This window comes from Diorhabda carinulata, chromosome 3 (genome assembly GCF_026250575.1).
Source record: "Diorhabda carinulata isolate Delta chromosome 3, icDioCari1.1, whole genome shotgun sequence".
NCBI lineage: Eukaryota > Metazoa > Arthropoda > Insecta > Coleoptera > Chrysomelidae > Diorhabda > Diorhabda carinulata.
This window is the reverse complement of record NC_079462.1, coordinates 13,069,593-13,083,755: the sequence shown is the minus strand read 5'-3', so window position 1 is coordinate 13,083,755 and position 14,163 is coordinate 13,069,593. Positions and strand designations below refer to the sequence as shown.

At 30.9% G+C, this 14,163-nt stretch overlaps 2 protein-coding genes across 5 annotated transcripts in view; one reads left to right on the top strand and one right to left on the bottom strand.

Annotated features, from left to right (window-relative positions):
* Positions 1-6,895, top strand: part of LOC130891868 (paxillin) — a 95,398-nt gene extending 88,503 nt beyond the window's left edge. For all 4 annotated transcript variants that reach the window (XM_057796926.1, XM_057796925.1, XM_057796923.1 and 1 more), the window contains one exon: positions 507-6,895. In XM_057796926.1, coding sequence (XP_057652909.1) covers positions 507-773 — 267 coding nt within the window. In that variant the 3' untranslated portion in view covers positions 774-6,895. The remainder of the gene's footprint in view (positions 1-506) is intronic.
* Positions 6,896-11,026: 4,131 nt separating this feature from the next.
* Positions 11,027-13,962, bottom strand: LOC130891519 (uncharacterized). Its single transcript, XM_057796329.1, has 3 exons — positions 12,093-13,962; positions 11,804-12,034; positions 11,027-11,124 (listed from the first exon to the last, which is right to left on the bottom strand). Exons 1-3 carry the CDS (start codon positions 13,960-13,962, stop codon positions 11,027-11,029), a joined length of 2,199 nt encoding a protein of 732 aa, XP_057652312.1.
* Positions 13,963-14,163: the final 201 nt, after the last annotated feature.

Here is a 14,163-nt window from a genome sequence, read left to right as displayed (position 1 = left end):
CTTAACTTAAATATGTTACTTACCTCAAGCTTTCTTCACAGAACCAGATAGATGATCCAGAGTTTCTTCTTCAAGTAGAATTAGTATTAGGCAAATATTTCTCAGAAGTCTAAGGAACTTTTTAAGTGATCGAGTCCTGTAAGAATCCACTCCTTTTCCTAGTTTTTCCTAATTCCTAAATTTCCAGAACTGATCCAAAAAGATTTTTTTCTAGGTTGATGAGTTTACCGTGATATTCCCATAACAACTATAATAGAGTATATTAACAATTTTTATTTGAAACTACAGAATTTATTTGTTGTAGTTTTATAATATTTCATACAGTGAAAAGAATATATAATAAAATTAGGTTATCCACTTCTGTTGCCTAAAATAAGAGCTCACATCCAATAAGTTTATGTAAGAATTTATGTTATATTTGATAATTGAACTTTTAAACTGTGTATTATTTTCAAATCAAAGTTTCTAAAATATAAACTATTTAAGTCAATATTTAATCGTTTCAGGACTGCAGACAACCTTTCATTGGGGGCTCTTTCTTCGATCACGAGGGTCAGCCGTATTGTGAGACGCACTACCATCTTAAAAGAGGTTCGCTGTGTGCTGGATGCCACAAACCTATTTCAGGTCGATGTGTTACAGCCATGTTTAAAAAATTCCATCCGGAACATTTTGTATGCGCTTTTTGTCTCAAACAATTGAATAAGGGCACATTTAAAGAACAAAATGATAAACCATATTGCCATACATGTTTTGAAAAATTGTTTGGTTAGAAAGTCTATTTTTGTATATTTGTAAAGGAAGTTATTCCAATATATTTTCAATATTTTTATAACAACATCATATAATTGATAAGTGAATTGTAATATGTGGTAACTTTAGCAAATCACAAATTAGCTTAAATCGGTCTTTTCTGTAGCAATATTTTTTTTATCTAATATTTCTGTAGTCTCTCAACATGTACTAGCTATCTAATTGTGTATCCCATAATAACCATACCCATTCCAGGCTCCTTCAATTCTTTATTAGTTCTTCTCCATCCATCCCTTCTTCCCCTTTCTGTCTACCAACTCTCTTGTTCTTCTGCATATTTTGGCTTTCAGCTCTAACTCTTCTACTTTTGTTTTTTATATTAATATCCAAATATTCATAGATATATAAAATTTCAAACCCTCTCGAAGTCATATTATTTGTCTCTGTTATTTTATAAAGGATAATGATCCTGTATTTTCTTCATTTCAAAACCTTGTGTCATTTTTTTAAGTAGACATTTTAACTTGTTATAAAATATTAATACATTATAGTTTTAGTATATTTTAAATGTGAATATATTGGGGTAATTTTTTTCATATATTGACGGTTTCATTGGTTTAAATACATTCTAATCAATTAATAGGGGTCTAAAGGAAATTTTATAAAATAATTGCTGAACAAATTCAAATAATCTTCAATATTCTTGTTTTTAATGTAGATTTTAATTCTATCATTTTTTTCGTTGAATGAAGAGTAATATCAAGAAAAGAAATTATCAGCATATTATTAAAATATAAATATTATTCACAGTAATACAACATAAAGGAATAATTATTATTTTTGCTGCTTTTTTAATATTTGTATATCTTTATTTATTATAATATTAAACTATTTGTTGAAATTCTGGTATTTATTTCTTGCTCTTAATCAGCAATCAATTTAAAACAGTCAAAATTGAAATAATACCCACATTTATTCCAATTCTATTGTAATTTGTTTAATTTATTTACAATTTTATTCTTTTGATTATATTGACTGTTCTCATACACTAATCATTTCCATTTTCCCAAAATCATTAATTAACAAAAAATTAGAAAAATATTAATTGGATGAATATTAATACCTTACAATTGTTTTATTCTGATTTATTTCGTCATAATCCTGAAAGTACAATTCCTTGAAGTTTTAAATAATAAAATTTTTTGTTTTTGTATTTTTGTTCATAAACACGAAAGCAGTAAAAGTTGTCGTTAAATGTGAATTTGGATAGAAAAATTAAAACATGTATTAATGAGTTTTATCAATTTACTACAGTGCCATAAGATCTGTACATATCTTGAAAGGTCTCTTTAGAAAAATACCTTCATATTTATATTTCTCAACCATTGACTATCAACACTGTTATATTTTCCCAACTCTTCTTTCATCATTTTTGACTCTTGAACCTACTATATTAACTAGGACTCAAGATTTTGTTTCATTTTTTACTTTTTAGTATACATTTATAAAGTGGTTATTTCAAAATATATTATTTGCTGATAATTTCCTATTCCTAATGTTTACACTATGTATCATAAGATCCTCATATTGTGATTTTTAAAATCATTCTATAAATATCAAATATAAGCAAAAATAAGAATTAATAACAACTTTGAAAACGTTTGCATCTTCTCATAAAATCATTTTGATTATTTTCAATGTATTGCATTGCAGATAACTTTAATGTCAATAGTAATTTCTAAATATTGATATTTTTATAAATGTTCTATATATGGTTTCAGTGACAATTTGCTTATGTTTTTCATCATAAATTTATTGAATATTTCATATAATGATCAATGTGATTATTTTCCTATATTGAACATGTTATTAAATAGCCATTGTCCTGGGAATATATATTTTACTTATCTAGTTCGAAAGAAAAACGAAATTGAAATTTTACGATACGACCTACTAATGATAATAAAAAGTGTGTCCAAATTAACATTCTTATTAAAGTATTGCAATGTTACTTATTTTATGTATATTTTGGATAATAACAATGCTAGTAAAATTTGTGAACATATAAAAAAATACATTATTTTGTTTGAAATATTTATAATTCATATACATTTGTAACGAAGCTAAAGAGTAATAACGTTATTTTTATCAATTCCTGGTGTATAGGAAATCTCAGTATATTCGCTTATTACAAAGTATTAATTTTTACCTATAGCTTTCTCACTCTAAAATCAATACTTTGTAGGACTGAAAATTCACTGTAATAGCTATAGAGAAGATTTTTATCGAAATAATCATATGATTTCCTTGATACTCATCAGAAGCCAATTCATATATTACTACCGTGATGGAAAAAATATTCAGTGTTGAATCTTTCCCATTAGGTGTTTAATACTTTTTGACATTAGATGATACTTCTCTTTTTAATAGTAGAATCCATCCTAGATTAATGTTAATTACTCTTTTTGTTGAAGTTTTAAAAGCTAACTTGTATTTTTAACATTAAGATGGTTTTATTCTGAAACACAATTGGTAAGCATAGAGAGTTTACCCAACTTAACGTCATTTTATTATTTATAATGCTTAAGCTACTAACATTGTTTTTCCCCTAGATTCATAGTGTTATTTCAAAATATATTTGTCTTCTTTATTACCTATAAACGAAATTAATTTCTTGTAGCATTAACGTAGGTACTTACTAATAGTTGTTTTTCATATTTTATTATATTACTGAACAATTAATTAATTCAGAAATACTTTTATTCTTAACAATTGATCATTTTATAAAAATGATTATCTGTAATTGCTTGATTCAAACAACATTTTTGGGCGAGTTATTTTCCAAGTATCTCATTTATTGCTTGTTTCTATATTAAATAATGCTAAAACTTGTTAGCATAAATATTTTTAATATAAAGGTGAGTTTAGTATGACCACAGATTTCAATTATGGATTTCAAATCATCAAGTTCTGTTGAGAGATGAATATTTCTCTTTATAACATTCAATTATGTAGCACATGATTGAGATATATTTTATTGTGTCGTATATTAACAGTTGAGAAGCTCCAATGCGTCTCTGATGATAATGGTTTGCCAAGTTGCATAGTGGAGGCTTCATACAGAAGGGTAGTAAATAGAAATGAAAAATATTTATTTCGACGTGTGAGGTGTTGAGAGATGTTGAGTGCGCCCTAAAAAATTTGCCATTCAAAAGACGGTCGATTCAGAAGTTCATAACAAAATTTTTTAGAATGCACAATGCAAACACAAAATTTCAAGAACCGAATATAAAAAATCAAAGTATGAGATATTCTTTTGACAAAAAAATTGAATCAAATTGTCAGAAATGCTTTTTGATTTTAATCATTATCTTCAAGTATGTGTAAGTGTTAAATATAAAAGAAAGATCGAGGGAGTAAAGGGGCGTGGAATGTGAATACATACTTCATTGCATCTATACATACTAAACTTTGTCAATGAAATGGAATCGCACATTTAGTCGTGATTCTCATACATCCCTACGATATGCTTAAATTGCCAGATGATTGGAATTGATACTTAATTGATGCTCTCTAGTAGTTAAATGGCTTTTGGGAAACTATGGCCTATCACCTGAGTGCGAATCGTAACCCAGATCGAGATTTTGATCGCAATATTGCTTTCAATTTTCGGTGGAAATTTCAAATATACATGATCTACACAAACTTTTGATTTCTATTACTTTTTCCGTGGATCAATTTCTCCATGATATTTATTCAGCTGCATGATAATATATTCTAGATGTTTAATAATTGATTTTGAACGAATTATATATATTTTGCACCAAAGTTTAATACCCATAATATATTTTTATGTTGAAAAGTCTATAAGTATAAAAGCCGTAAGCCTTAGTCCTCTTGATGATATTTTAGTGACTGCCTACATGTACGATTCTTTAGAAAATATTTATACATAGTAGGGGAAGCCCATGCAAGACGAATATGTTAAGGCAAAGGATAAAAAAGCACTAAAATTTCTGATCAATAATAGTCTTTTTATTTTTAATTTGTTCTTTGGTAAATTATCTTTGGAAATTACAAATAAAAACTTTGGAACTTGAACAATGCTTACATAAATTTTTGATTACAAAAAACTGTCTATTATCCGTTTTGCCCGATCCCCCAGGGTAAAACGGATACACCTCCATGGCAAAAAGGATAAGTAATGCAATTGGTGTTTTAGTCTTCACCCTCATCGCAGTATCTGATCCGACATAACAAGTACAGTTCTCTTGAGCCCATCTCTTGCATTGGTTGCACTCTATCCAATCTTTGGTAGGCGGTTCAGTATATACTTCTGATCACACTAAACAGAAGTAAGACTTTTAGGTTGTTGTATGTTTAGTTTTGCTGAGACCTACTAACTCTGCTTTTTTAACCTTCCTTTTTTTAAAATATTCACCACTGATTTTTGCCTTTTGTGTTTTCGATTTGTTATTGGAGCAGCCTTGGTCGGTATTGGGTCTGATATGTAACGTTCTAAGGCTTTGTTTCTCTAATAGAAATGGAATGTTTTCAGATGTTGAATTAGCTGATTTAATATTTTGATCACATTGAGGCACAGGTGTAGTAGAACTCTTGGATTCTTTTTCCATAAGAATTTCGGATGTACTTATAAGTTAAAGCGTTGACGTTGATGATCTAGCTATGGGATAGTCATTTGAATTAGTTAATGGATCATTTAAACAGTGAGTCTCTACATTTGTTGTTGGAGCGTCAGTCATTGTAGATAAAAATGCAATACTAGAAACAGCCATTGTTGACAAACCATCGGTAGTGTTCGATATTGTGACATTTACAGGGTGGTCAGTTACTGTGACAGAGTATCACTTATATTACTAAATACATTTGGATTATAAGGCTAACTTCCTGGTTTAAAAAATGTACTTGTTGAATTCTAGGCTGAAGCACTTTTTATGTAAGCTCCAACAAATAGTTTTGCTACGTGATACTGATTCAGATTCTTCCTGGGTGACTTTTTGAAACGTATTCAAGTCTTGCTGAAAATCCTTTTTTTAACGGTCCGTAGAAAGCCACGTCTAATGGTAGCATGTAGTGTGTGGTGCAAATGATAAAAATATAGTGTTATTTTTTGACACAAACTCTAAAGCTGGATAGAACTTGTGCGATTTATGTGTATCAAGCAAGAAAAGAACTTTTCTGTTCACACTTGGGCGAATTTTTTCCTCAAAAAATTGCAACCAGCTTAAAAAAGCTTCCCCATGGATCTAGCCGTTATCTGTGACGGTAGCTTGAGACCCTTCGTTTTCGAGCGAAAATAAGAAGGTGGTATAAATGTACCTGCTGCATTACAGCAGCATATAACATTAGTTAGCTGACCCCTTTCCATACTACTTATGACGCCGACTTATCTCTTTTCTTTCATAGACAGGACCTGTATACCAGTTTGATCGAGTATTCCTCTTACTATGCATCTTACCTGAGCTTTCCCCTAGAAGGACTCAACAACTTCCCGCTTTTTCTCCTTTTATAGGAGTACTGCAGCACTAAATAAAATGTGTGTTAAGGAAGAAGGAAGAAGAATGCATGAAATTTAATTAAGGAAATAAATTATATCAGATAACGATATTTCTTTAGAAACTATTTCAAATTTCGAAATTAATATAATAAATTTTATAATTTACTGTGACATTCATTGACGATCGGCTTTCTGAATTTTATAGTCAGTTATTCTACGATTGCTTTAAATATTTCAAAGTCATTTCCAGCAAATATTTTCATAATTTAAAGAAATAGCAAAACATACTTATCAACATCTGTAAAACGAAATGTACTGTTATTTAATAATGTAATACTCGTCAAATTTGAATCTGGTACTTTCACAGTTAATACTACTTAATTTTTTCTTTAATTTTTTCTGCAAAAATGGAAGTATAATTCTATGTTTGATAAAAATGATGAATCTGCTTAAAATGTATTTTAGAAACCGCAGATTTGTTATTACATTTTGAAAATAATTTGTTATTAATTAAATACTTTATAATAGATTGACAATTTTTTCTAACTCGTATTTTTAAGAATGTAGCCATTTTAAATGCTTACTTATCATGATATGGGCGAGTAAAAATTATGAATTGAATAACATTGTCTCATTTATTTCCTTTTTGAAGATACGACTTGGATAATCGTATGCTCATGATCACTTCACCAATTAGACAGTGGCTTATTAGTCATACACTCGCAAAAGTTCAAAACTCTGATCATCTGTAGTCCACATATCGTTTGATAGAATTGAACGTTTTACATTGAACTCATTTTGAATCTTTGTAAGTGTGAACTTTACAATTAATGTAGTTGACACCTCCCCATATAAAAGAAAGCTTGATATTTAGTATATAATATAAATGAAAGCTCTTCACATGTGTGTTGGAATACTCTTTCAAAAAATTAAACTGGGAAGAGAAAGGTATAAATATCGACGGTGAGTATCTAAACCACCTGCGTTTCGCAGACGATATCGTCATAATCACCGACAATATGCAAGACGCTCGGCAGATGGCCACGGATTTGAAAAGAACCACAATGAATATTGGTCTAGAAATAAATTTAGACAAAACCAAATTTATGACAAATCTGGTAACAAATGATAACATAATTATCGATGGAGGTGAGATAGCGCAAGTATATGACTATAAATATCTAGGCCATGAAGTGAGGATAGGAAGAGATAACCAAACGTGTGAGATAAAGCGTCGAATACAGTTAGGATGGATAGCTTTTGGCAAGTTGAGTAGTACCTTGAAATCAGACTTACCAATAAGCCTAAAGAGAAAAGTATATGAGCAGTGTGTTATACCTGTGATGTCCTATGGGGCAGAGACGCTTACCCTCACGAGACAAACTGCAGGAAAGATGAGAGTGGCGCAACGGGCAATGGAAAGGGCAATATTGGGAATTACGAGAAGGGATAGAATTACAAATGAGAACATAAGAAGAAGAACAAACGTTAAGGACATTATTGAAATTATAGTCCAAAAGAAATGGAAATGGGCAGGCCATGTAGCCCGAATGACGGATAATAGATGGACGAAAAGAATATTGGAGTGGAGGCCAAGAATGGATAAGAGAAGTAGAGGCAGGCCGCCAACAAGATGGAGTGACGATGTAAAGAAAATTGTAGGAAATTGGATACATACAGCTCAAGATAGAGATAGATGGTTTAAACTAGAGGAGGCCTATATCCAGCAGTGGATGGAAGATGGCTGATAGATGATGATGATGATAAATGAAAGCTAGTATTATTGCTGTATACACAATAATAGTCTAAATACTTGGAACGCGACGCTTATTTGCTTCCTTGTATACTAGCGTTACCTATAGATATGGAATATCGTTGACTTTTAAACTTTTAAGACCGATCTTCATTAGATAAACATGTATTGATTTAACTTCAAATTTAATTCATTTATTACAAAATGTTGTCTATATCTTTCTTGCTGAAATATTAAGTCCTGGTTTCTAATGATTAATTTACATGGTGAATTTTCTATTAAATAAATGCCTATAAGGGCTTCCATTTTAGTTTCTAGTTCACATTTTTTATCAATTTTCCTTCGATTGGAATTATTAACAAAAATTGATTTATCCTTGAAATAATTTCATTGTGATTTTTTCTTATTTCAATATTCGTATCTTGATAATTTGAGTTATTTCCCCCTAACAATACGTTTTCTTCACACCCATAATTATGTTTATCTTCTAAACGGCTATAATGTTGCCGCCAGAACAAATTTCATGTTGAGGTAAGTTTAAATACATTGTTACGTATTATGATTGAACTTTCGATGAGAATGGAAAACATATAAAATATAATAAATAAGTACCTTCCTAAACGTACTATTTGGCCCAGTTAATACACCTACTGTCTTTCAGTCAGCTATTAATAAGATTTGTGAGATTTTAGAGATCCACTGAGATGCAAGTAAAGTTGGTTCATCAGGAAGATTTCACAGCGATAGCAGGATAAAACCTTGAAGCCTGTGCAATTATTTAGAAAAATTACCATGAACGTGGAGCAGAAAATAGCACCCAGATCTGCATGTTGGTGGATTTCAATGTAACAATTTGACTTTGTTATTGAATATCTTACAGGAATGAAAAAAAGCCATGCTGATGCTCTCAGCAGAAGTAATGAGACTGATGACTGCATTCTTACAGTACAATTGCATGAGAAAAATGTAAGATGCTTATAGAAATGGTTCTACAGAAACATTGAGCAGATGAAAATTCTAAAAAGTGCTAACAAAGGATCTTATCGTTTTATCATGATAACTCAAGCCATGTTGCCCTTGAAAAAATCATAGAAATGCCTCAACTTCATAGAGGAAATAGCAGTCCCGATGGACACGATTCACATGAGTCACCTTGGACTATTTGTAACTAGCGAAAACAAATACCTAATTGTGCACATACACATACACCGGTACGCTTGTGAGCAAGCACTTGCCATCTATAAGTATAATTATTGGGAAAAAATAGAAATTGTATTTGTTATTTTGTGATTTACGATAATCATTTACCATATTTTAAATTAATTTTTTCCTCTCGACCGCAGGGTCTTATCCACTACTTAACCAAGTTTTTCTTTTGGAAACCAAAGTACCTGTTTCTCATAATAGAAAGTACAATATTTTAAAAGAAAATAATAACAGTTAGGTCAATTCTTAAATAGCTGCTAAACACAAACAAAAACCCAGTAAAAACGTACAACTCCAACCTAATCTTAAAGACAAAGAAAATATTCTGATTCCAGCGTGACGTCATGCGCGAGACGTGTCAAATTTTAGCCGACAAGTTAGAATACCAGTGTATGTGTATCGTGATTGTACCTAGATGTAAACGACGACACCCGCGAAAAGATTTTGCCCGCATGCAAAAGTATAAAGAATGTTTATGTAGATTTTGATGCACAGAAACAGAATATCGAGAGTCGACATGTCTAGTATAATAACTACTCGGATTTTATTGTCCGCGCGATAAGTTCAGAAATGTCTTTTTTAATACATTTAATCATATATACTTAACAAACGTTAAAGTACTGATTCATTGACAACCATTGAGTATTCTTCTATATACTCTTCTTCTTCTTTCTTTTTCGTAACCAGTCTCGTTATTTAATAACCAGACCTCGTATATATACTTAATGGTTGTCAATGATTTAGTACATTAACATTAACGTTTGTTGACTGTATATGATTAAATGTATTAAAAAAGGAATTTTTGAAATTACCACGCGGTCGACAATAACTTCTGGGTAAATGAACGTTATCGACCTATTTTTTTTTCGTCTTTTTTAAGTTTTGTAGATTAATTTCGATCCAATACATTGTAAGTGTATGTATTCGATAACTTGAATATAATTTGTGAAAAAATTCTTTCTATGGATCAAAATCTATACATTTTTAAATAAATTCTACCCAAGTATCTTATAAGTATAAATTAAGTGCAAAATAATTTTTAAAAATTTATTATATTTTTGTATGCAGGCAAAATTGGGTTTCATAGTTTAGATCTAGGGTAGTATTATTTGCTCACTAAATATCTAATTATAATAGAATGTCTAAAACAATAACCGATTGGTAGAGCTTCAAACTCCAACTTGAGAAATCTATCACACTCTCACCTAATTATATTCCTCGACCAATGGTGATATTTACCTCAAAGAGATGAAAAAAAAGGAAACTAATGAATTTACTATCAACCTAGATGCATAGCAGATGGAAATAAACTAATGATGAGAGATACAAAAGAACAGTAGTATAGTGGCTACTTAAGCAAATTAACAAATGACATCAAAACTGAAAAACGGTAAAAATATTTAAAAGATCAATTTTGCATAATTCACCAATTAAAAATACAGATGGTACATGCACAATAAACAATATACAAAGGTGATTAGATTTTGAGTATACCTTGAAACAACTTTCCAACGATATGAAGGCGAAGATAATCTAGATTGGAATAATATTATGTACGAGCAAGGCGAAATTGTACTTACTACCCTACTTAAAGGAAGTAGTAATGGAAAGAAAATAATCCTAAGAGAGCTACGAGCTATGATTCAATTACAGGGTGAAGCAATGATTAAACCAACTTTTCTTATTAATGCATGTTTAAAAATAGGGTGTAGTTATTCACAAGCTTTTGTGTAGAAATTTTTTGTCAATAAAGCATTGTTCTCTGAGATAAACCTACATGATAAAGCTACATTTTCCTACGTTTTCCTTGCTTGGGAGTCACTGGAAATCACTAGGAAAGATACTGGATTGGAAGCAATAACATTAAATACTAGTCTTATTAAAATTATACAGTCTGGAAATAATGAAATACAAACTGAAGAATAATTATTCTATATGCACACGTAAAAAAGCGAATGCATTTTATTTAAAACAAAACAAAAATAGAAGAAATTGTGAAATTGAATTTATAAAGAATTTCAATTTCGGGGTCTACGCAGGGCCGTAGTCAGAACCAAAATTTTAGCAGGGCTATTAGATTTTTTACCAGGGCCCATATTTTCACATTGAAATATACTGATATTTTAATTTTAAGGGACGATTTACGGACGAAACATACACCGCCATTAAATATGTTTTTTCCCTAAGAAATAAAACCATTGGGTGTTAAACATGTTCTATTAAATAAGAATAAATTTATAAATTTAAAAAGTTCTTTAGAACCAAACATGAAAAAAATATTTTAATCTTTGACTTACATGTGAACACATATGCTTTGATAAAAAACAAAAATAACAGAACACTTTTAAAACTCATAACATTTAACACTTATTGTTAGAATATCTACATAGAAAATCATAAAAACAACACAAATACAAATAAAATAAATTTTCAGACAGATAATTAAAATGATTAAAACTAAAAAAGTTGCAATTTTCTTTGTTTACGATTGTTAAATTTTATTAAAAATGACTCCATGTCGAGGGACTCTGTTCTTCGACTTTCAAAAGCCAAGTAAATTAAATCGGCCATACGAGGCTGACTCATAGAATATCTCTGTGGTCTGTTAATTGCAGTTAATGTTGAAAACGAAGATTCATTTACTGCAGTACTACACCCAAGGGTATATACTGTCGCAAACAGGGCGTATGTATTTTTAAATACTTCCCTTTGTTTATATAATTCAGCAAAAATATCTGACATTGGTTTATTGTGCATGTAATCCTTGACTACTGCCAACTCCTCCAGAGTTGGTAGTGAAATCCCTAAAAAAATGTATAACACTATAACTTAAGAATTGCTACAATACAAAATGACACTTACCCAACTTTTCCAGATATTTGATTTTCTCCAGATCAAAAAGCTCAATGCTACTTATTGCAGTAATTAGTTCATCATTGTCAGAGAACCTCTCGTTTAATAGGGATAATACAAGGTCCAAGGACTCAAAAAATTCGGCTTCAGTGCCACTTTTACTGGCATTTGGTTTATTAGACATTTCAGACGGCAGTTTTTCCATTACCAGATATTCCTTCATAGTTACGCTTAACTTTGGTACTCTCTTTTCAGTTGGTATTGCTTCCGTATCCTTTAAAAGTTGTGAAGCTTCATTGGCTAAACTTTGATAAGTCTCATTTGTTCTTAGATCTCGAATTTTATTTTTTACTGGCTTAATAATTTCATTGGCTTCCTTTAGACTAATTGTACGAGCTTGTAAAGCTGAATCGGCAGGTTCTAAGAGCCCAAGTAACTTCTTCATAAAAACAAGGGTGAATCTAAAGTCGTATTCCAACATAACTGATTTAATCCCAACAGATTTGACTGATAAATACACAGACCAACAGATAAATGACCGATCATTTTTAAATTCATCCAATGATCTTAATATTTCAGTGTAGTTTGAAAATATAACTTTAACAATTGCTATATGCCCAGACCAGCGCTGCTCCAATAGTCTACCAATAGACTTTCCCCAATAAATAGCAGCCACTTTTCCATGTCCAAAAAATTCATGTAACATAACAGCTTGGTCAAAGAAGTGTTTAATTGAATCTATTTCTGAAATAGTTCGCACAACTACAAGATGGAGACGATGGTTAAAGCAATGTACGTATGGAATAAAACGTCCTAATGATTTTTGGATTAAAGCAGCTACTCCCCCCTTATGGCCGCTCATAACACTAGCACCGTCATAACATTGGCTAAGAAGGTGTTTTGTATCTATTCCATTATCATTAAGAATATTAAGTGTCATATTTGTGAAAGTTTTGGCATCTAACTTTTCTGTAGTGTAAATACCTAGTAAAGATTCAAACACTTTATCATTTTTGACATATCTTACTCCAATTGATACATTTTCTCTGTTGTTTTTATCTCTTGTGCCATCTTCAAGTAATGTAAACCATGGTACATCTGCAGTTTTTAGATCACCAACAACTTGTTCACGTACCATTTCAGCTAAAATAGCTATTCTCTCATTTTGAATATCAGGAGATGTATACTTAGCATTTTGAGGAATATGTGGAAGACATTCGGCCAATTTTTCGTCCTTTTTAATTGTATATTTAAATAAATTTAAGAATAATCCCCGCTCTTGTTCATGCTCAATGTCATCATTGCCCCGAAGAGCTAGTTCATTTACTGTTAAAAACTGAATTATCTCAGCAATCGACTTAACATAATATCTGTATTTTTGCAAAATATCACTATTGATAAGTGTAGACACAGCAGTGCCAGTTAAGTCTCTGATTTTTTTCTCGTTCCACATTTGCATAGCTTTAATGTGAACTGCCGTTTTTTCATGCGCTGGAAATCCATTTTTAAGATCTGTTGCATTTTTCCAGTTACTAAATCCGGAATAGGTATACACCGTGTGTCCTTTTCTTCCATTTGGTTGGAACTGACGACATGCATAACAAAATGCAGCATTTAGCTCTTGGGAATATTCTAGCCACAAAAATCTCTTATACCAGTTAACTTGAAAAGACCGGTTATTTTCTTGTTTGGGATAATTAGCTAGTATTATTTGTTTTATATCCTCACCTTTTGGTGCCAGATCTGGAGCTGAACTGCTGGTTAAACTGGATAAATTGGTTGACCCATCAGCATTTTTCTGACTTTTGGAATTACTGCCCGATGTATCAGGTACAGAGTCAATAGCACGTTTTTTATTAAAAAATTGTCTTATGTCCATTTTTATTCAACTAACTCACGACACTCGCTCAGAAAGTCAAAAACAATACTAAAAATACTCACTAAAGCAGCCGCAAAAAATTTCCCTTGATAAAGAAATAAATATGACAGCTACATGAAAATAATTATAAACGGATTATCGCGCCGGCGCGGCAATTCAACAGGTGGCTCTCGTCTTTCGTAACTTTCCCGACTACCGAGT